The 23995-nt window shown below is 39.5% G+C and overlaps 1 protein-coding gene across 4 annotated transcripts in view; it reads left to right on the forward strand.

Annotated features, from left to right (window-relative positions):
- The window catches only part of il1rapl1a (interleukin 1 receptor accessory protein-like 1a), a 163573-nt gene that overhangs the window by 60311 nt on the left and 79267 nt on the right, over positions 1-23995 (forward strand). For all 4 annotated transcript variants that reach the window (XM_087829948.1, XM_087829945.1, XM_087829947.1 and 1 more), the window contains exons 3-5: positions 5769-6054; positions 15862-16048; positions 17390-17543. In XM_087829948.1, the coding sequence (XP_087686074.1) occupies positions 5769-6054; positions 15862-16048; positions 17390-17543 (627 nt within the window). The remainder of the gene's footprint in view (positions 1-5768; positions 6055-15861; positions 16049-17389; positions 17544-23995) is intronic.

Consider the following 23995-nt stretch of genomic DNA (forward strand, 5'->3'; position numbering starts at 1 on the left):
CATTTTCTTCATCGTTTTATGGAATTTTAGTTCTAATTATTTATGGTCTAAAATTCTGTGAAAAGTAAACAAGGTAAATTGTGGCTGAAATGGAATAGCTTACTTCCTGTTGTTTCTAGAAAACTGGCATGCATCTGTCGCTTTTACCCACCTCAGAGTATTTTCTGATGTCCTCCTCCTACCAGCTTCAGCAAAAACATTGAGACTTTAAAAGATCCTAATCTGAAGTAAATCACTTATTTAATACTTCATTCTAACTTTCTGCTCAAACATACAAATTTGGGCTAATATAACAGAGGCAATGGGGACCGTGAGTTTGGATCAGCTGGAAGTTTTGTGGAAACACATTACAACCCATCACTTGTTTTTTTATCCCTCTTCTTGTGTTTTCTTCTACATAATCAGTCTTTCGATATAATAATATACTGGATATGTGCACAGTTTCACACAGTTGGAAGAATCTAAACAAAAGGAAGCATGAAAGCAATCGAAAAGTTGCATATTTCTACAGCAGGCCAGCAGTTTGGGTATTTCTTTCCTTCGTGTGTAGTCGCATGATGATTTTCATTCTTCACTCCCAATAGTTAAATGTATTGATGTATTTATTTTGACATACAACTAGTGTATGTGTATATTACCCATTAAAACTCCTGATAATGATTAGCTACAGTCAGGGAGTTCAAGAAAGAACCCAGTGAACATTACTCACATTTTGAAAAACTTTTGGAAGTCTGTAAATGAGTGTATAACAGGTTGACAATGCCTTAAAATTAAATCTTTGTTGTTGCAACTCGTTTTTTTTTTTTTATTCAGTTGCGACAGAAAGAGCACGGAGGCAGATTTATTCAAAGAAGAGTGATGTTCATCTAACTTTTTTCAGAGCAAATGCAGTTCGCCATCTTAGGAGAGAAATTATCAGTATTTCTTCACATTTGCATATAAATGAACAATGGTAAACTGTTAGTGAAAGAGAACGATTTAGAGACAGAGAAGTACAGAGTGGGAGAGATAAGCAAAAAAAAGCAGACATCACATTATTTGTCCATGCTGGAGGTTTTTCTGGAGTTTTAGCAGGAGAGGAATAAGGAATTGGACGGATTTTTCTACAAATAATAGGAACCGTGTGTGTTTAGTGGTTGCACAACGGGATGTTTAAAAATGTTGACACTGGGTCTATAGGTACTGGCCTCAACTGCATAATTGCAAAGGTTTCAGTATAAATTATCTTTTTGTAATTGCAAGTTGCAAAATTAGCTCACGTTGGAAATGTTTCCGACAGACAAATTTATAAAACTTAGAATTTTGTATTATTCACAGAAATAGGAGAGGTGTGTACTGCAATATGTACTGCAAATGCCAACTGAGGCTATGTGAGGTGCTGTTAGAAAGTAGCGTGTTTCATTGCAACAGTGGAGGATCAAAACAAAACCAAGCTGCATTATTATAAGATGTTCTTGTTCTGTAAATACCAAATAATGAAGACAGATGGCAGAAGCTAATTTTGCTCATTGCTGAGTTTCTGAGTTGAATCAGCTGGCAGTTAACATATGCAGACCTGGTTGATGTGGGTCCCCTACCTATAAGAGTTCAGTTCTTAGAGTACATTTTTATAGCAAAGAATCAGAGCAAATATCACACATAACAGCATTAAAAAGACTGTTATTTTAAGCAGAGCACTGACTGCATTAGTGTACTGGCACCAGCTCCTGCATTCACTTCACAAACACACTTACTCACAGCTCTCAGCTACTATCTGACTTATTACTTCCAATCATATTCATGCAGGTGTACATAAGGATGATAATAACTGCAAATATCTTGCTATTACTTCGGTTATACATTTATGTCATCCCTCCAACACAGTATGTCCCTCATTATGGGCTTTTTATTTATGTGGAGATCCAATGTTAACCTACCTCTGATTCAAGGCTGGCAAGCCTGGAAGAAGCATTCAGATTCAGGGCACATTCAGGGACACGCAGAGGAACAGTTGGCTAAAAAGACAAAGTCAGTGATTTACAGAGACAGCTGGGATTCTATCACTACAGGTTAAGACTCGGGTAGTGGTTGACTATATTGTTCCTTGATTAAATAATCTGGAGGCTAGATGGGGAGATAGAGAATTAAGGCACAGTAATGAGACTAAAGGACACATTGTGATTGGTACCTAAGCCCATTTTAAAGACTAATGTGTGAATGGTTTCTCTATATTTACTGCTCTGTATATTTATTCATTCCATTAGCTGAATATAAAGGACTTATAGTACTAATGTGTGCAACACAGTAGATTTAAGTCATTTGAAGAAAGCTTATGGATGCTTTATAGAATAGTGGATGTTTTATTATAGATTATGCACCATTACACCCCCCACCCCCCTCCACACACACAAACAGACACACACACACAAACTTTTGTAGGGCCTGAAAGCCATCGAGAGATACTGTAGTTCATAATTATCCTTAGATATAGGCAAATTTAGGAGACTTTGTTGGTCATCTGCTTCCCTTTTCAGTCACTGGTTAAACAACAAAGCAATTATTTATTGTTATAAAGAAAAAAAAAAAGTCCCAAATCGCCAGTGGAGGAGGAAACATGAGCGGGCCAAGCTACAAGTCATAGGGGCATAGGGAGATAGGAAATAGAGTCATCCATGTGGCGTGGGTGTAAACTGAGAAAATGATAAAGAGACAGAAAGTTATTAAGTATCCTTATCCACATATGATCACTCAATGTCTTCCTGGCCTGCAAGAACCCTGCCACCCACCTAACGTTTGATAATTACACTTCATTAAGAGAGCAGGTAGTGATGAGAGAAGCGAGTCTGATAACTGAGAGCAATGTGAGAGCGAGTGAGAGACATGGAAGCCCACTGGAGGCATATGATGTTGTGAAAGGATCACGGGAATTTGATTATGGGAGAAACAAAGCAGGAGTTGACTCGGGTTGGACGTAGCCCAATCTGTGATTTTATGTTAGGAGGTTGGGTTTGGTTTCCAAGTGTGCGTTTGCTTGTTTGTGTGGCTCCACGAGTGTGTATGCATGAGTGCCAGTAAATTTATTCTAGCTCAGGGGTCTGTATTTATTGCCTTGCTTTAGTGTCACATGAAGACGGACAGGTCTGGACCTCAACACAGAATGTAATAAGGTTTCTTTGAGACGCACACACATACACGACACACATCCCACAGCTTGACATCCCTCCCCCTTGCTATTTTCTTGCACCAGCCATACCTATGCCCTCTATATCATGTGCTGTAGTAGTGCTAGGGCAACAGCAGCAGACTAGCACTAGCCAGTAAGGGAGTACTGCAGCTCGTGGTACTGCAGTAAAGGAGGAGCAGAGGCCACCTTTCTTCAGACTGACAGTCATGTGGGAATGTGTCCATATGGAAAGACCCTTTACAGTATGGGCTTGTTTAAGAGTGGCCGAACAGAATCAGTACAAATGCGCGACGTCCCAGAGGAGCAGTGAAGAAAAGAGAGAGCTTCTGTATGTGCGTGTAGATATGTGTGGTGCTGTCAGTGTGAGAGAGTGAGAGGTGGGGACTGCAGTATTCCTCCAGCGGGAATCATTGATTTTCCGGCCCAGCGTGGGGATGTGGGAAATGTCAGCCTCTAATTGAGTTGATAAAACCGTTTTGAGTCTCAGACGTAAATATGGTTTCCCCCACAAAAGGCCACCGCATTAGACAACTCCCATTGGGATGTCTGTAAGGAATGAAAGGTCTCCTTGTGTGTGTGTGTGTGTGTGTGTGTGTGTGTGTGTGTGTGCGCGCGCGCGCGCGCGCGCGTGTGTGTGTTTATATATACATACTTTTATGCATGTGGAGTTTGTTTCTCAGACAGCTCAGGTCTGCACGGTGAAAGGAAAAGACAGGCATGGAGCTTCTGAATAAAGTGTTTTCTTTCATTGCTTCATTCAGGCAAGCTTGTTAGAGTAAACAGTTTTTGTTGTGGCACAGGGGGCAGAAATGGATATTGGGAGAGCCATGCAGAGGTCATATCCATTAGAGGTGTAGAAGGTGCATAAAAAAAGGATAAATGAAGCCTCTGCTGTCCCTGTTGATTAGTAGATTGATATTCAGAGAAGGGAGAAGATTTACTTTCTACTTCTGTGTAATGATATTTATGTCATAAAAAATGTAGAGGAAATTCACCCTATTGTTTAGTTTTTCTCTGAGGTTTGTATTGTTTTTTTATTATGATGTCTTGTGGCTTTTTAGAATTATTAAAGTATCTAATAGTGTATCAAAATCTTCAACAAAAAAATTTTGTGTAACCTTAACTGTGCTCATCATTAAGATGCTTGACAGTTAAAGTAATCAAGTCTGAAGTTCTGAGGTGTGTACGTAAACACATATGAAAGTACAGTTATGCCTGTTTGCATGTATTAGGGCATGTGGGCAGAGTGATAATTAGACAGGGCTTCACATTTCAATCCATGCACACACCTTCTAACTCTCTCACATTCAAATGTACGTAAGTGCACACACATTTGTAGCTAAGCACGCTGCTAATTACTGACATAATTAGGCAGACAACCATTCGTATAGGGAATGCACACTCATAAAATCACACACACACCTACACACACACACGAGCGCGCCCACAGAAAGACACATATTACTTCCCTGGTAATTAAGAGTATTAATTACAAGCATAGCTGTCCCTGTGAGGCTCCGTATCACTCACAGACTGGCACGCAGCAGGGTTCTTATTACTTTATCTCACCACACCATCACTACTTCTCTCTGTCTCTTTCTCTCAGTCTCTGGTTACACATGCACACACATGCTTTCAAATATACACCTGCTGGATAAACAAATGTTACCTAATTAGTCAGAGACAGATAGCAGGCCATAGGTTAAAATCCAGTAGCTTGGGAACTAGGAGAGATGTGCTTGCCAGAAGTAGAACAGACCAGCGTGCCTGGTAGGCCCTGCCAGTTTCTTTGCGTTTCATAGATAAGGCTTTAAGGTCCAGTTCTCATCTGTGCTGCACATGTTAGGTTTAATTTTAAAACTGTTTTCTTCTGAACTGCACTATATACAAAAACTTAGTCAGATTGCAGAGCTGTAGAACTGTAGGACAAGGCACAAAACCTGTTGAAGGGCTTATTCCTAACAACAAGCTAGCCTTGCACTGTGTTGCACTGGAGCTGTGGTGCACCCACAGCACTTGAAGGTGCATGACATCATTTATGAAGATATTTTATGGTTAATTCCAAATGTCACAGTGGTTATATGAGATAGTCAAAGCTTCCTTTGCAGAGGGCATCATAGCACATATGCCCTGGATGAGAAATGTCAACATATCAGGTAAGGAGGGAAGAGTTGTCTAGCACTGACGTAACAAATTTAATTGCAATCTTCAAAAAACACACACATACACACACACACTATGGAGCTAAAAGTCCTCTGCTATATGACTATCTATTCAGCATACACAATGAAATAACAGTATACTTGCATACTGTATACATAGCTTATTGTCTCATTACTAATAGAGCTATTTGAGGGAGTGTTTCAAAATACACACAGGACATTGTTGTTTATGACCCAGCAATCTTCCCTCCTGTCCTAAAGCAATGAGAGAATGCAAAATACCGATGTGTTGCTTTGTTGTTACATAATATATCTTTGAATATACTGCATACTGGAATTGCAGTACTAATGCTTATGCATGATTTATGATTTTATGACTCATTTTATAAATTCACTTTGGTAATGATGCATGTCTTGTTCCTTCTCTTTCTGCTTCTTTGTAGTGGATGGCTGTACAGACTGGTCAGTGGACTATCTGAAGTACCGGGTCCTTCAGGGTGAGCCGGTACGGATAAAATGCGCACTGTTCTATGGTTACATCCGAGCCAACTACAGCCAGGCACAGAGTGTGGGCCTTAGCCTCATGTGGTACCGCAGCTCTGGCCTTGGCCACAGTGACTTTGAGGAGCCCATCTCTTTTGATGGCGTGCGCATGAGCAAGGAGGAGGACGCAATTTGGTTCAGACCTGCTGACCTTCAAGATGTGGGCCTTTACTCTTGTGTCTTACGGTAAGTTTGAGTGATGTCTGTTCATATGGAACATGGAAATATGGAAGAACCTGTTCCTACAGTAAGGCAGATGAACTAAGCCTCTTACTTATAGCGAACTGCCTTTGAAAGACATTATCTAGAAGCTACCAAGGTCACATACAGTAAGAGTGAAAAGCTGACAAGCTTCCTTTAATTATGTTTTTAAAAGTAGGGTAGGTCATTCTGTCAGTTAAAACTACAACTTCTAAATGTGATTAAGGAAAAGAAATGGGGTTCTTATTCTTTTTAGCAGAAAGTATCTACCAGAATGGACTTCTATCTCTATGACAGTGTCAAACAGGAAACATCTATCAAAATGAACTACTGTCTCTTTAAATGTGTTTAAAAGTGCAGATTATCATGCATGTGGTTAGATTAATTGGCAACTTAACATTTCCATGAATCTCTACCATGGAGGTGAGATTGCATTATGCTTAGAATCATACCAACTATACTGATAGACGTTTTTGTACTGTGATACCTATATGTGTTGTCAAGGGAAATAATAAGTATGTTATAGCCATTTCATTTCCCAGACATACTGTGCATGATGGTGCTCCTGGAGAGCACACAGGACAAGCAGCACCGGGAAAATGCAGTGCTCTACAAATCTTAGTATCCAACAATAATAATATTACACTTAATAATCTAAATACAATATAGCTACTGCAGAAGAGGAGAGGACTTCAAGGGTTACATACCTAGATGCAAATCTGATATGCACATGCAGTGATAAAAGTAGTCAAAGCTAGAGAGTCTGTTTCTGTACTGTACCTGCCACGACCATATGACTCGACAAGTCAGAAATGATGTACAGTACTGTGCGAAATTTAGCAACTCCTCATTTTTTTTTTAAAATATTTTGTTTCCGAAGAGCCAGACTTGTTTGTTTTTCAAGCGGTTTTGAGCAGGCCTTCTGAAAGTCTTTAAAGGTTTTTCTTTGGACATTTGCTGGAGTTTGACCCTTTTTCAGTCCTTGTACCTCACCAATTTCAGAAGAATTTTTGTTTGTCTGTTTGTTTGGTGAATCACTCAACAAGCAGCGTGTCAACCTCTAAATCACTGGAGCATAAAAAAGCACCTACAAAACATATTTCTAGAGACATACTTAGAAGTTGATTGTTACTGACAGGGTTTATTTAGAATTAAAAAAAAAAATCAAAACTCTGTGACTGCTAAATTCAAATGTACCTGAAATGATTTTGTTTATATACTAAGCTAATATTATCCAAATAGAACAGAAACGGTTTGTTCAGAAATATTAATATTTCAAATTAAATCAGCACATATTCAATTTCACACTTGAGAATAAGTGGCAGGGCATATACTCAAAGGCGACATAATCTCAAATTTTTCATATAAAGTCAAATTAAACTCTCTTTTCATGAGCAAATGTGTCTTAAATCCTAAAACATCTCAAAGATTACATGACACGACTCTTATAGAGCTGTCATTGTATGAGTGTTGAGAGACAAGAAGTGCAGTGAACTATAAATCAGTGTGAAAACGCAGGCAAATGTTTGCATGTATGCTCATCTTGAAAGGTTACATTTAGATAAGGTGGCGTGAATCTCTTTTAAAATCAAGTTATGTAACCATTAAATGTAAGTAAAAGTTAGTTTGTCATTGACCACATTATCAACTTTATCAACTTGCGACAGAAGCACAATGGAGTTGCATTTGTGTGTTTAGTAGAGCAGTTATACATATTTTGTTTTCAGTTAAAATTAAAATTCTCCATTTGGTTTTGCACAGAAACATTTACAGACACAGAGATGCAACCAAATATAGGCAAAAAATAAATTATTAAATAAATCCCACAGTCAGACTTCAGTGGGTTGTTACATAGAGACTTTTCGTAATACAAGATGCATAATCATGTGGCAGTAACTTATTAACCTATACAGTAGAGAACATCCCTCAATAAACGCCTCATTGCAGTTCTTCATTTCAGAGAGATTTTAATAAACCCTGTTAAAGGCCTCATAAAGACCCAAAGAGGCAGGATACATGGAGTGTGACCAGGGGGAGTGTTTTTGTGTGCAATGTTACCCTGAGCTATACCTGCATTTCATTATTGCATGCTGTAGTTACAGTTTTGCACAGACACTTTCAAGTGCTGTTTTACTCTCAGTTAATATTGTCTTTTATTATTAATAATTTAGTACATGCTCTTATTTATAGTTGCAATCAGAACTTTACATCTTATATATCTTTAATTATATTAAAAAAACAAGAATTTGGTGCACAAGTTTGTTTATTTTGTGTTTTCTCCAATCTACACAGGTTCAAAAGCATATATACATGCTTATGTAAATTTTTACAACCCCACTAATATTTGGTTACATGTACCTTAGAAAGTTGCACCTCAACTAGATGCTTGGTAGCCATTAACAAAATTCTAGCATGACTCTTGCTGGATATTTCCCCAGTCTTCTTGGCCAACGTGATTTAAATTTGTTGGTTTCCTGGCTTTGACCCAGCATAGACCATGTTTTCAATAGGGTTGAGTGGTTCGGGGAGACCATTCCTAAAGTTTAATGTTTGTCTGCTTTGACCAAAACCAATGTGTGTTTGAGCTGTTGAAGCATTCAGTTGTGCTGAAAGCCTGACTGTTTAGCTCTTGATGTGAGATGAAGTTGAAGAATTTGGAGGTAGTCCTCCTTCTTAATTATTCTGCTTTGTGCAATATTCCAGCACCACTGACAACAAAATAGCCCCAGGGTACGATGCTACCACTCCCATGCTAAACAGCTGGCAAAGTGTTATTATGTTTGAAAGCTCCGTCGTTACTCCTCCAAATATACCTCTTGTTATTGTGGTCAAATAGCTCAGTCTTTATCTTGTCTAACCAAGAAACCTTTCCCCAGAATGTAATTGTTTTGTCAATGTAGGCAACTGCAAATTTCAATTAAGTTTGAAGGTGTTGATTTTGGCAGCAAAGGCTACTTTCTTGCTTGGAACCTTCTTAGTTAATGGCGATTTAAAACTCACTTCACTGTGGACAGTCACGCTGGTGTTCCACTGGTTACCAGTTCCTGGCAAACTTGAGCACAGATGCTTACGGAGCATTCAAAATTATTTTCTTTGCCAATTTTTCCAGACTTTGTCAAATAGGTGATTTATCTTGTAGAAATCGTACTTATGTACAGTACAATTGTTTGAACTGATCATTTTGGAATCGTTAGTCATTCAGAAATGCCTCCAAGAGACTTTCCCAACTTGTGCTAATCTACATTTCTCTTTCTTAGATCTTCACTGAGTTCTTTCCCAACTTTCCCATTATTCAGAGTATTATTCAATTCAATGAGTGCTGTCAAACAACAAAGAGAAACTACCAGTTGTAGTCAATCGTGCTCACTAATGAGAAGTTAATGGGCCTTGGCCATGTGAAGACATTGTAAAACCTTCAGCACCACTTATTAAAAGATTAAAGTGAGTGTATCTATATATCTGAGCCGTGCTTTTTAAAGTGATTTAAGATTGATGCTGTATAATCATTGCACCTTGGATAAAGAACAGGTCAGAACAATCATGTCCATGATGACTGTTGATAAACTTCTGGCCACAACTGTATACACTTTGTTGGAAATTCTGTGAATGCTATATTTCTGCAGAATAGTGCAATCGTAACAAAGTGCCCCCAGCTGTGTTTTCCTCTCTGCTTGTGTTGAGCTGAGAGGATTTCGAACTTCTCAGATATCCTAATCAGAACACTGCAAGAGATTTGCCTCAGAGCTGAAATCAATTGTCTTTTTGTTATAGTGTAAGCTTTTGAGTCACACACTGTAGCACATATGACCCAAACATTCTCCCCTAAAACTCCCTGCAGGCAAAGAGGAGTCTTTTCTTCACCCCCTTTAGATCACAAATAGGAGTTTCAGTATACCTTAATTTATCTGGAGACATCTCAAACAACCCAATAATAATAATAATAATAATAATAATGATAATAATAATTGGGATGAATAAAAAAATGACATAACCATGCTACTATATATTAAAAACAACATCTCTAACATTTTCAAAAATTGAATATATAAGGTTAGATTTATAGTTTGGCTTTCTATATATAATATGTAAAGTTAATAATCTGGCTAATAAACCATAATGATTTACTTGGTTTGTTGACTCTTATAATTAATGTATTCAATTAAAATCACAATATGTGCCTCTGGTACAGTATAGCATTTATAATTTATTGTAGACAGAGCTTCACTTCTCTGTGTTTTATTTTCTCTTAGATTATTTGCTTTTCTCAAAATCTGTATTTAGCCATTAATTAATAGCAAATAATTCATTTTTAGTGTTTGCACAAAGTGCTTGCTCAAAGAGAATTTTTCAACTTACACTGTGTCAGTGCTATATCAGTAATGCCCTTGATAGAAAATAGTTGTTAATGGAGACGTTAGTATCTACTGAACAATTGGCACTTGTAAGGTTTTACAGGTAATTATATTCATGTACACTTGGGTTAACTATGATTTTTAAAAAAATGTTATCAAAAATAGACAATTAGAGGGTGTTAGGGTGCCTGGGTCGTTGACCCAGTGTTTTGTGTTTTTTGGCTCTTTGATATTGTTTATTTCATTATATTCTAACTTTGCCTTATGGGTTATAGGATTATTCTTAGTTTAGGTTCTCTGTGTGGGTTTTGTTAGTTTTAGTGTTCTGGTTTTCTGTCTGTGATCCATAGTTGCTGTCTCCCCATGTCAAGTATGCGTCTCTGTGTAATGTTTGCTGTTTTACTTTGAAGGTCCATGTCTTATGTTAATGTATCTGGTTTTGCTTCCCCTGTCTCGTTAGGCCTCATTTGCCCCAGCTGTGTTCTCCTCCTGTTTCCCATTCCCTGATTGCTCCCTCTGTGTATTTAAGCCCTGTGTTTCTCTGTGTGTCATGATCTACCATCATAGATGCTGTGTGTTCTGTCTGCCTGTGTAAGTTATTTGGAGTCTTAGTTTTGTTCTGCTTGAGTTCACGTTTGTCTCCGGAGTCTGCACTTTGGGTTCTTCATTTTACCACTCCTGCCTGCACTCAGCCTACAAATGACAGAGCGTATATATTGTAATATACATATTTAGATCCATCATCCACTACTAACTGGAAAACTTCTGACTGAAAACTTCAATCACTGGCTTCATTTTTCAGCATGACAGTGTTCCCATCCTGTACACTGCCACACAATGTAGCAAAGACATATCTTAACATAGCATCATGTTAAAAGAGAATGGAGCAAAAGCAACCAACATCCCAAGAACAGTTTTAAACGTCCTTCAAGAATCCTGGAAAACTATCCTGAAGAGTACTTAAAGAAATGTACAGAAAATCATAAGAAATTACAAAAAGTCGTCCCTAAGAGAGTTCAGGCCGTGTTGAAGTATAAGATGGTCATATCAAATACTGACTTTGTAGTTTTGCAGTAGTTAACTTTAAGAAGTTTGTAGTGCAGTAAAAACATTTGCAAAGTAGAGACAAATGTAATATGAGTTAAATTATTTTTAAGAACTTTTTATTTATGTGGTTTTAGTAGATGTGTAGAATTACACATCTACTATAGAAGTAAATATTTAATAATACACATTTAGTATATGCTGCTTTCCAAAAAAAAAAAAAAAACCCCACATGTATACAAATTGTAATGTGTTTAACCAGTTATAACCTTTTACTGTAATGTAGATAATAAAATTAATTACAGTAGAATCTCCATCTGTATATGACAGATGTTGTTAATGACAAAACCCTTAACATAAAGGGAATCTTTATGTTAAGGGTTTTGTCATTTTTCAACCAATAAATCATTACATGGGCCTTGAAGAACTTGTTGGATATAAGCCAACATGAATGCACTGTACATTCCTACAAAATATCAGAATCATGAATTATCAGAATTCATTCAAATCTTTTCGAGCTATTGTGTTTGCAGACAGAATGATGACATGCATGCGAATGCTACCAAAAACATAATCTCCCTGGCAGACGTAATGAGGGGTCTCTTAAGACTATTTGCATGGTATAACACATGCCCATGCTACAGGATTGATTAGTCTGAGAGTTAGTCCATTGTTAGGTATTTGCAACATTTATACAAATTTATGTATAAATTTATTTAGTATTAATTAATATGATACATGCTTTTATAAGGTGCATAAACGGTATAACTGGGTCATTTTAGCCCATTTTGTTAGGTGGTTGCCAGGTAACATAATGACACTATACCTCCTGTTGTGAGATATAGATGAGAACCTTTAGGGACCTTAGCTGTACCTGTATGCCAAATTTAAATATTAAGGATACACATATACCTATTTATACCAAAATGACTGTGGTCAGATTGGGTTGTTTTAAGCCGTGGGGACAAGTTTTATAACATGAAAGAGTTAACTGGAGTCAGCAATTTAGAAGCACCGATGATTATATATCCTATAATGACCACTCTCTTGTCAAAGCTGTTAGTCAGTACTTTTAAGTCCTTGTCATTGTAAAGTTCAAAGTCAGTGTTGTAATTTAACGGGCTAAAGCTGACACAACAAAAATGTGTCACTGTCCTAACATCCCCTGTCTGTACAGTATACATAATACATTATCCTATAGCTATGTGTATGTTGTGTAATGTCTATAATTGAAGGTAAATCTGTTCTAAGTCCAGGTTTTCGCTAAAGCCCTCCAGGTGTTTTTCTCAGAAAGAGATACTGAGGCACACCACACTATTTCTCTGTGGATAGATTGTGCGTACATTTATTGTGTGTGTGTGTGTCTGCATGTGTGTGAATGATTATTTGTCCTTCTCTGTCTGGAAATTTAAGTCCAATTGCCAGTTTTCATGTCAAGGTGACTTAATTTACATACCAATCTCCATGCTCTCTCTTTGACTCTCTCTCTTTTATTCCTTTGCTCTTTCCCTGCCTCTCTTTCCTCTGCATATCATCTCTCAGGTCTGTAACACTGAGTCAGAGTCACTGAGCCAACAGACTTATTTTCCCACTCTTTCACTGCCACAGTCTCTCTACTTTTGGTGGATAAATTATTTTATAATACTTCCAGTAATAAACCTGTATTCTAGAGTATGCGAAAAATAGTGCATTTACTTCCCATGATTAAGGTGTCCAACATGTTAGATAATAATATGTGGAGAATTACAGCTACCACGAGCTGCAGACAAATATCTAAAGCTGCTATACTTAAATAGAATGTGACAGACGTGAACGACACCATAGGAGTGTGCATCGACCTCCGGCTGTCCATCAATCAAGCGTAAGCACCAACACCTTCCCACAATGCCACAGGGTGCCTGCTGTGAATATTTAACATGCAGAGATGTCTTCTGCAGGCTTCTTGGGCACTTCGATGGTTGATACAGGTTCTGGCTTGACTTTATATATGTATAAATTTGCTTACATGCAAATGTGAGGTACATGCCCGTGTTTGTGCCATTGAGTATATGTTTGCATAGTTGTATTTGTACATTAGACAAATACAGCGTATTGTTCACATGTACTCTGTAAGCCTCGAGCAACACATCTTCCCACTCTGTTCCCTACAGATAGGAGGTATTGAGTCAATAATGTTAGTTTTCTGCACCAAGAGGGCATAGCTCTGTGGGGCTATCTTGCATCTTGCTTTAGCTTCCCACAGCGTCTTCTAGATGCCCTTTTGGTCATTTTTATGTAGGAGAAATATGCAGTTTTAGTAGCTACAGTGTATTCTCATTTTGTCCCTCTTAGTACTATCTGTTGCTAGCCTTCCATAGCAGCACATAGCCACACATGTCTTTTAAGCATACATGGATGCGTGGGTGCACACGTGCATGTCTGCGTCTGTGTTTTATGGCCCCAGGAGGTCAGGGGTGTTTATATGAGAGAGGGGACTCCCTTATTGCTTCCATAACCTGAATAGATCATATGAAACTCCGTCATTTACAGTGAATGGGAGCATCTGGCCAGCCATAAATGTAATGTAATGAAATGAAAGCCCACATGGCCTGTACAACCAGCCTTCCAACAAGGTGACTGACCAAGTGAGAGCTATCCCAGACAGACACACATTAAAAAGAATGTGGTCTTTTGGGGTGAGGCCATTTGTAATGGTTTGGATCAGGCTAGTCTCACAGACATGTGGATCCATGCCTTCGTTACCCCCAGACTCAATTACTGCAATGGCATTCTTTATGTCATCGGAAGTTCCTAACAAACTCTGGATGTGTTTACCGGTTTACTCACTCACTCGCACAGTTTTTCTTGACCACAAGCACCTCTCCTGGCTTGCTGTTCCACATTAACTGAAGCTACAGCCCTTTTGGTACATGCATGTAGCCTTCAACTTTCCATCGGATTGGACATTTAGGAGTCTTTTACCAGCTTCCTAGTACTTGCGCCCTCATGAGAGTAGCTCAGGTAATTGTGTGGTGAATTCACACAGAGCAAGTGGACATCATGTGCTATGCCTCCTTCACACTCTGCCCAGATAAGAAGGTCACCTAAATCAAGTGGAGTAATGATAGTTTGTCTGACCCAGGCTACTTCCTGTTGTGTTCTACAGGTGAGAAAAGCACCTGCAGAAATATCCCAGTTTGATTTTCCCAACATTGTTTGCAACTTATGTGGAAAAGTGTCTTTCATTTTTTCAGGCACAGACCCATCCACAACCGTCACCATACTCCCTCCTCCTTCCCCAGATACATTGAGGAGTGCATCACTGTCTTAAACTGTATTTAATTGATAGACAATATTTTGGAAATTGCATTTCATCAAATGATTTCCCCCTTTTTCTCTTTCTCTTTATTCCTCTGTTTATAAAGTACTCGCAATGTAGTACTCAGACTACAAGCAAACTGCACCAAGCTACAAAGCTTCAGGGACAGGATTAAGGGATACGATTATCATCTTTCAAAGACTCTGCATATTCACAAACAGATATGTCTTTTTAGAGATGATTTCATGTGAGTATCTCTACAAAGTGCTTTCAAACTAGAAACATTTTTTTTTTTTACAACTTTTTACAACCTCACAGCCCTGCTGAAGTCTGAAAGAAACTGGAGCACTGAAGCTAAATGCCAGAAAATTCCTGCGATTGAGGTCCAAAATCTTGTGGAGAGACCTCCAAAAATAGTAGAAACTATTACAGTGGCAAGGGTGTCCACAGATTTTCGGCCATGTATCATAGGCTTACCAGGGAACACTTTGTTACAGTCAGTTCTTAGCTATGTGTCAGTTGTGATAGGGACTGTAATGAATGTGGCTTTGATGATCGTTTTTATAACATTAATTTAAAGACAGAGTCATCTTTCTTTCTCGAATATCAAAGCTCGGGTTGTAGCTCAGGTGGTTGCTGAGAAAAAGGGGGAGGGTTGAGTCCTCGAGAGGCCATGAATCTTTCACTGTCCTGTTGTGAGACCATTTTTGCATTTCTCGTTTTTTCAGATTAACAATTTCAGCTTCCCCCCCCCCCCCCCCCCCCCCCCCAAAAAAAAAAAAAAAAAATTCAGAATGTAGTCATGAATGTTTTCCACTGATTTTCCATTATTGCTAGCACTACAAACACAAAAAGAGGGCGAGCGAGGCAGAGGGGGGTAAAAAGGAAAAGAATATTAACTGAAAAGGTATCAAAGGGAAAAAACAACATGGTTCATTTTTGGTTTGTAAAAGGAAAAATCATATAAAAAGTTTCCTTTTTCTTTCTTATTCTTTGCAGATGTTTTTATTGAGCTGACAATAAAAGAAGACTAAATAAGAGCGTTATTATAATCAAACTCATTCGTTAACTCCTTGCATTGTTCTTCTGTGCCGACAGAAACTCTACATACTGCATGAAGGTTTCCATGTCTCTGACTGTGGCGGAAAATGACACAAACCTGTGCTACAACTCTAAAATGAGACGAATGGAGAAGGCTGAGCTCAGCAAGAGTAAAGACATCCTCTGTCCTGACATAGATGACTATGTTGAACCTGGCAAAGAACCAGACATCACCTGGTCCAAGGTGAGCTTGCTGTTCGACTGAGCGTGCTTGTTAATATGTGATTATGTTTCTTCTGCCATATGATCTTTGCATCATTATTTTGTCCTTGCCTGGAGGCTCAGTGATATTTTTGTTTCCTGAATCCTCTTATTTGTCAGAAAGAAGGGGGCGTCTGTCTTTGTGATTATACAACCGAGAAATATTCTTCAGTGCTTCATTGGTTTGTTTTCATCTAATTTCTCGTCTGTTTGTGTTTAAAGCCTTAATGGAATTGTGTTTCCAGATTACTTAGGCAGATTATGTATAAAGTCAAATGATGACAATGAAATCCTTAAGCTACATTCGCAGTGTGCCACACCATTTTGAGAGTCATCGAAAGAGAGTGAGGAGGGAGCAGAGGGCAGCCACAGAGATGGCTTTTATAATGAACACAAAACCTCTATGAGAAGAAAATTGTGCAATGTCACTCTGTGCCCTGTGGAAAGAGTGGATACCCTCCAAATGCTCCTGGTCCCTGATCTTTATTCAGCATGCACCTCCGCCTCCATCACCTGGGTTCTTGCCTTTCCTAGGTCAGGCATGGCCTGCGGACAACGGAGTGCATCCCGGAGAAAGGCTCATGCCAGACTAATCACAGGCAGATCAGCGGTAGATTAGCTGGCCGGGCTTGACCTCTAGGTTTTTCCAGAATTCAATTACGATCTTGGTAATGACTGGGAGTGCTGGAACCCGGAGTTATTTGGACCACTGCGGAGCCTCCGTGATTGAATTCGAAGGTTGCCGAGAGCAATGGTAGAATAGAATCCACCGAGCCACCGCTGTCCCTGGCTGAGCACCAAGGAGCTGAAGAAAGTATCATGTCATGAAGTCACTCACTTTGCCTGCTCACGTATACTCGCATTCGCACGGATGTAGCACAAACACACTTATTTTGTCAGCAGAGAGTAGTGTAAATAAAATTCTCTGTCTCTCTGTGGCCTTTGTAGAATATTGAATGGAGAATATTCCGTTCAGTGCAATAAATCTTGATCAGATAAGTAGGACAATAGCTTAGCTTTATCATTTTAGCCTATAAAATTATTATATCAGAGTGGCGAGCTATGTGTTTTTACCACTTTATTCACTTTTTTTTTTACACTCAGCATTGTTGAAGTGTTTGAAATCTCATGGATGTATATTTGTAAAAAAAATTCTGCAGGTCTTACATTTCTCAAGGCCTTGCTTTCCCAGAATATTGCATCTCTGGCCACACAAAGTCTACAGCGTCTTTACACTTGTCACTTATGTGACATCTGACACCTCACATGATATATCAGGAAATAGATTTTTACAGTTCTGATCTGCCTGTTCTTTGGTACACAGGAGTGCCGTCCGAAGCAGTGGCGTGCAAGCATCATCCAGAAGAGAGACATTCTGTCTATCCAAGAGGTAACAGAAGATGACATTGGGAATTACACCTGCGAAGTCCAGTTTGGTGGTTTTGTGGTCAGAAGGACGACTGAACTCACAGTAACTGGTAAGTTCTCAGGAAAACTGAAGATGTGTTTTCTGCGTGTAGAGGCGCCATTTATAAAAATTCTCCACATAGTAGCACATGTTTTAAGAATGAGCAGAGTAGTAATTATAGTAGACAGTTGAATAAAAGGAGAGGATTGTAACAAAGATGCACACGTAGCCACGCACACACTCTCATACAAACACACACACACACACACACAAATACCACAGGGTATGGCAATGATGTCCTGCTGTTGTGTTAATTGTTGGAGGGAGGTTGAATGCTGTGGCCTGGCATCTATCCCTCCTTCTAACTCAGCACTTTCCAGTCAGCTAAGCAGTGTTGAAATATTTAAGGCTATAGGCTAAACTCGTTCACACAGAGAGCTAAAGAGCCAGGACCAAGGTCAGTAGATTTACAGTGCACTTACTCTTTGTTTCTATCCATCTCTCTCTCCTTTTTTTTTCTCTTTACCTTGCACAGCTGCAAGGTGAGCGTGTGACAAATAAACGCATTCATCTGTTGAAACCTGGGAATTGGAAGCTCTGGCTTGTGTGTTCTGCCAGGTTAACTGCTCTGATGAGGATTGAGGGTGAATCTAGTTTTTCCCTTGTCCTTTTATACTCAATGTTCCCGCCTAAAGAATACTGATCTGTCTGATACTGACTGCTACAGTATATTGTGTACTAACACTGCTATATTGAGTGGATTCTTTGTTTTCAGTTGTGATGTAGCAATTACAAGAAATTATTCAGCACATCTTTTTGATGATGTTTAGGATAGTGGTATGATAAATGCAAATATTTAATATGATTTCATTATTAAAGGTGTCTGCATAGATTTTTCATGGGCATGTTTGGTTTTTTCCCCACACTGAATATTTGTGAACACTTGATTGATATCCTTAGTGGCACTTCTTTGAGTAATTGGCCATTGTTGTTATGTAATATGAAGGCATTTATGCATTTGAAGTGCACAGACTGCTGTCTGGCAGAGAGAGAGAAAGCTACATGTCTTAACCTGAGCAGAGTGTGCTGTTGGATAAGATTAAAAGTGATCCTGGAGGTGTGGTTTTGAGATTGGCTGTGGTTGTGACTGATGGGCTATCATTTTATCCACGGCAGGGTTCAACAGGCAGACACATTAGATTTGGCATTATTGCCATTACTATCTCTGGGAGAGCCTTCCCAGCTTGGTTGACTCATTACTCTAGTACGTGAGTACCCCTCAGTTGTGGGTCATGTAGTTTGTTAACCAGTTTGGGTTTTTGTTCCATAGCTCCAAGGCACATCACCAGTGTTAAAAGTAACTTTTTTCCCTCCCTAGATATTGTGGTATCTACAGTTGATATGAGCAGAATTTTCAGGTTCGCTAAGCATTTAGATAATAAATTGAATACATTTAGATAATTTTGGAGCAATCCAAGAGAAAGTTCAAGGTATTCTGGCATGCTGAGAACTATTTATTTATTTAATCAACTTTTTGGAGAAAATGTAATTGCAAACTCTGAGGACTTTACCTTGCCAGTGTGCCCTAAAAGAAACTTTGTTGTTTCTGCATTTTTTTAGTGAAAGGTGAATTAAATCCCTTCATCTTTTGGTACCACAACAATTCACCTTGGCTAAATTTACTTTTTAAATTGTTTTTGATAGATTTTGTTTTAAGTTGTTTTGAATTCATAGTGCACTTTGTTTAGCATACCTGTTCAACTGCTCATTTAAAAAAAATCTCTAATTATCCAATCACATGGCAGCAACTCGGTGCACTAAAAATGACTGTGCACCAATGCTTTCCATCCAACCTGATCGGGCTTTCTCCCATTCTTCTCTGTAGAAGAATAGGTGAAAAAAGCGTGCCAAGCTTGTAGCATCATACTCAAAAAGGCTTGAGGCTGTAATTGCTTCCCAAGGTGCTGAGCAAAGCCTATGAATACTTCTGTGCAATTAACAAATTTGACAGAATTTCAAGCAAACCTGTTTCATTTTGTCGTAATGGGGAACTGAGTATAAAATTTTGTGGTGAAAAATGTGGGACAAGTGAAGCGCTGTGAATACTTTCCAGATGCACTATAGTATAAGACTGGAAAAATGAGTGTTGATTACTGCTGCAACATTGAGATGGTAGGGTCAGACTCTGGCGTAAACAACATGAAAGCCTGGATCCGTCGTGCCTTGTTCAGGCTGCTGGTAGTGGTGTAATGGTGTGAGGGATATTTTCTTGCCACACTTTGGGCACATTAGTACCAGCGGAGCATTGTTTGGACACCACAACCTACTTGAGTGTTGTTGCTGATCACATCCATCCCTTTATGACCACAGCCACCCATCATCTGAAAGGTGCTTCTAGTCGGGTACTGCACCATGTCCAAGAGTTCAGATTCACACCACAGATGTGGTCAAATCTGCAGCAACTGTTTGATGCTGCTATGTTAATATGGACCTAAATATCTGAGAAAAGTTTCCAGCACCTTGTTTAGTCTATGCCACAAAGAATTAATGCATTTCCAAATACAAAAGGGGGTCAACCCCAGTACTAGAAAGGTGTACCTAATAAACTGCACAGTGAGTATATGGTCTAATAATACTGTTGGTGTGTTTAATGCTATAAAATGTGTAGGCTTCATGAGTGAATCCCATGCTGGCTGTGCACTCTTAGTACTTTAGCGGTATCTTTGTGTGTTGTCAGGTTGACCTTAATGTTCTGTAATGATGATGTCATAATACCTTTACTGCATTATAAATCAACAAAAGAGACAACAGAAAGAAGAAGAGGGTAAGATTTGGACAGAGGCAGAAAGAAAAAGAAGAAACAACAGTCATGTGAAATACATATTTACTTTCCCTTATCTTTCCATATGTGAACTCAACATGTTGCCTCCACGCAGAGTGAGGTATGAGAGCCCGTACAACAGAAATGGTAAGTCACTGGGAAGAGCAAGCTTTTAGGGTAAAGTAACAGTGAACAATAATGAGCCAGTGAGTGCAAGAGGATAACAATGAATATTTATTTTCTCACTCTGAACCTATTTTACACTTAATCACATTCATCAGAACATAAAGTGCCATCATTTGTCATGAAAACAGAGTTAGAAAGTTTACACTCGGGACACGATGCTTTTCAGCATTAATGCAGCAGAAAACTATCAACCATGACAACAGTTTAGCGAGATTCTTTTGACAGGGAAATGCAGTAATGTAAATGCCTGCGTTCTCTTCTGTATTCTCTACTCTGCTTTTTCTGTTGTAAAAGAAAAAAATATGGGGATACTCTAAACACTGTAGTACCACTTGATTTAGCCTTAGTGGGATACCTCCTCTTTTAAAGCCGTAGTCTCCTGTTAGAATCAGATTAGCTCCCTCTCACCATGGGCTCATTTCCTTTAATAAACCTACACCATCATCCCCTCAAGTGGGTGTGCGATTATCCACATTTTATCACATCCTGTTAAAACCGACATTGCCTGGACAGCAAACATAAAAGGCCAAACTACGTCCAAGGGCTAATGTTGTAGTCTATTTGATAGGCCAAGAGGACGAAGGAGGTCATTAAGTTTAACTGATCTTAAATATAGCGCAATAGATACTGGCCTCTGCTGTGACCCTGCCTCACTGCAGACTCTGTGTGTGTGTGTGTGTGTGTGCGTGCGTGCGTGCGTGCGTGCGTTCTGACCCTACTCCACTATGTAATGACTTCCATTAGAAGCAGTAGAGGAGCTGCTATCTGGAATAAAGTAAGTCTTGTAATAGAGGTTAACTATGAGCATAAACACAGGCCCTCACAGATCAGGCTGATCTAGGAGCCCCTTAATCAAGCTCTGATGCTCCTCGGGTTAATCGGAATGTAAAACAAACAACGGCCCCTCGCCTCATTTTATGTTTATGTCACGGTGCATTGAAATTTTCTTATCTCATTCTGAGCATGCAGACGCAGGGAGGTACAGCCCATGCAGCAACCGAGTGCACTGAGAACAAATGCACCATTATCAACAGATGGAAAGATTTTCCTTTTGCCCGCCCCCCATGGGCCTTCACCTCCACCTCCCATCTTTAAAAGAGAGTGCCTTTTTGTGTACTGTTATAATTGATTCATAGCAGCAGCAGGTTGGCCATTCCGCGGTTCCTCTGGGGAATGCTGAGTGTGGTCAGATTTGTCTACAACTGTGTTTACCCCTTCCCACTTTCACAGACACACGGAGCAGTCTCCGAGCCGAAACTGCAACCCACCTATGATATGAACCGATACGAGCGTGGGCCGCTTTATCTGTGCGTGCCTGCGAGTTTGTCTTTTTAACGTTAAACATACATACTTGTGGGAATTTTGTGTGATGTTTCATTCTACGTCTGAATCGTTTCTGTTAAATTTTTATGGCTCTCTTAGGCCTCATTCCAGTACTGTGATGGTAATGCTACAACAGTAAAACACAAGATAAAGCTCGGTTCAGCTGATGTATGCAGCCTGCTCTGTGTTCTGCAGGAAGGAAAATATTAAACAGGGAGAGCGGAAAAGGATAAAGAGAACAAGGGAGCGAAAGTGACTGATAACAGCAAAACGAGGGAGAGGGAGAAGCGATAGAACAGAGTGAAAAAGATAGAGGTTGGTGCTCGTGTATCTTATCTGTATTCCTAGCCAGTGTTTCCCAGCAGAAACAGTGTGTCCAGGACTATAAACAGACTATTATCCTAGTGTTTATCACAGTGCACATTACCGTTTGCCTCTGTCGGACTTACTGTAATGGAGTCGTTTGGTTTGATGGATGCCTCGGGCGTGGGTTTCTATCTATTGCTCCCATTATACCACTGTCTGCATCCCTTCACTGTAGAAATGTCTGCCTGCACATTCAGCATAGCCTGCAAGCATGGTGATTGAGGTTATGGCCAATGTAAATGTACCATTTGGCACAGTGAATTGGAGGTGCATAGGGCAAGAGGAAATCGAGGGGAGGAGAGGAATCGTCTACCTTACATTACCGCTTGTAGAATGTCCACAGCGCAAGAGGGGCGATGCTTGGAAAACTCAATTTATGTACAGTGAATGAATATGTTTATTTGTGAGGATAAAATATGTGACTGTTTGTGTCCTCGCTGTATAGGCATGCATTGTGTCTGATTTTTATACACTCAGCAGGCAGTGTTACACCTAAGATTCCTCCATCAGAGTTTACAGAAACCGAGTGCATTTGTGTGTGTAATGAGGAGCTGATGTGGGGAGAGGTGAGCTGGGACATTGTCTCGTTGCAGTAAAAGGTTTCTTACCGTTCTTCCACCACAGGTTCACCTTCAGAAGCACGTGCACTTCACAGCCCTATAAAATGTAACTGGCGACATGCACATGTGTGAGCATGACTGTGTGATGTATTTATGTATTTATTTATCAAGGCGATGACTTGACTTTTACTTTGTCGGCTGGATGTAGCCTCCGTGGATGCAGCAAGGGGAAAAAAACGGAGGCAGAAGCAGTCAGCAGAGACGTGAAAGAGGAGTGTGGTATCCACACCTCCTCCATCTGTTTTCTGTCCTCATCTATCAGGCCGAAGGAGGATAGATGGATGGAGAGGCAGCGATTAGCTATGATATTATCCCATAGAGTGGGAATATGAGGAATGAGTGGTGAGAGATAAGAGGTGTGGGGTGAGAAAAAGAGATGGGTTTAGCCTCAGCTGAAACCTTCTCCATCTCCGAGTCTATGTGCTTGCGTGAATACGTTGTAACTCTGATGCCTGTCGTGTGCTGGCCTGCCATGAGCGACTCTCAGCCTCGGTTACTGTACATGTCCTTGGAGACCAGATGATAAAATCACACCTGAGATAAGTGTTATGCCAACAGTTGACTTTTCCCAACTTCACTTACACACCAGTGCACTTGTGTACACACACACTTACATCAATCACACCCATGAGAGGATGGCACACCCAATATAAAATTGCTTTCAATGTGAGATGTGCAGTGCAACCTACTATCTGTCACAACCTGCTGATACAGATAAATCCGCATGCTTTTCAGAGCCTATAAATTTACAAAGCAGCTCAGTTACTGGTGAAACAATAGCACTGTATAGGACGGAAGAAAATGGCTCATTAGTTTAGGGTCAACTATTACTCTCATCATTAACTAATCTGTACCCCTTGCCATATCTACCTCACCCCTCACCTCCCCGCCCTCTCCTCCTTCTGTCTCTCCAACTCACTTCATCACTATTCACCAGCTGTCCTCTTAGAGTCTGAGCAGGCCAGAGTTCACATTGTTTTAATTCAATTAAAATCGACATCAGTCTGCATGTGACGAATGAAATTTACATACTACACAATTAATCTTGCCTGACCTACCACACACTACCCACATACACACCCTCTGTCTGTGGTTATTATCATTATCTTAGGCCTATAGGGTAAGTACAAGAGCATGAGTGAAATTAAAATTATTATTCTGTCTTTTGAAGCCTTTTGAAGTCTGGGTCAATAATTGAACAGTGTT

The sequence above is a fragment of the Neolamprologus brichardi genome, chromosome 16 (genome assembly GCF_056152115.1).
Source record: "Neolamprologus brichardi isolate AB-2024 chromosome 16, ASM5615211v1, whole genome shotgun sequence".
NCBI classification, from domain to species: Eukaryota; Metazoa; Chordata; class Actinopteri; order Cichliformes; family Cichlidae; genus Neolamprologus; species Neolamprologus brichardi.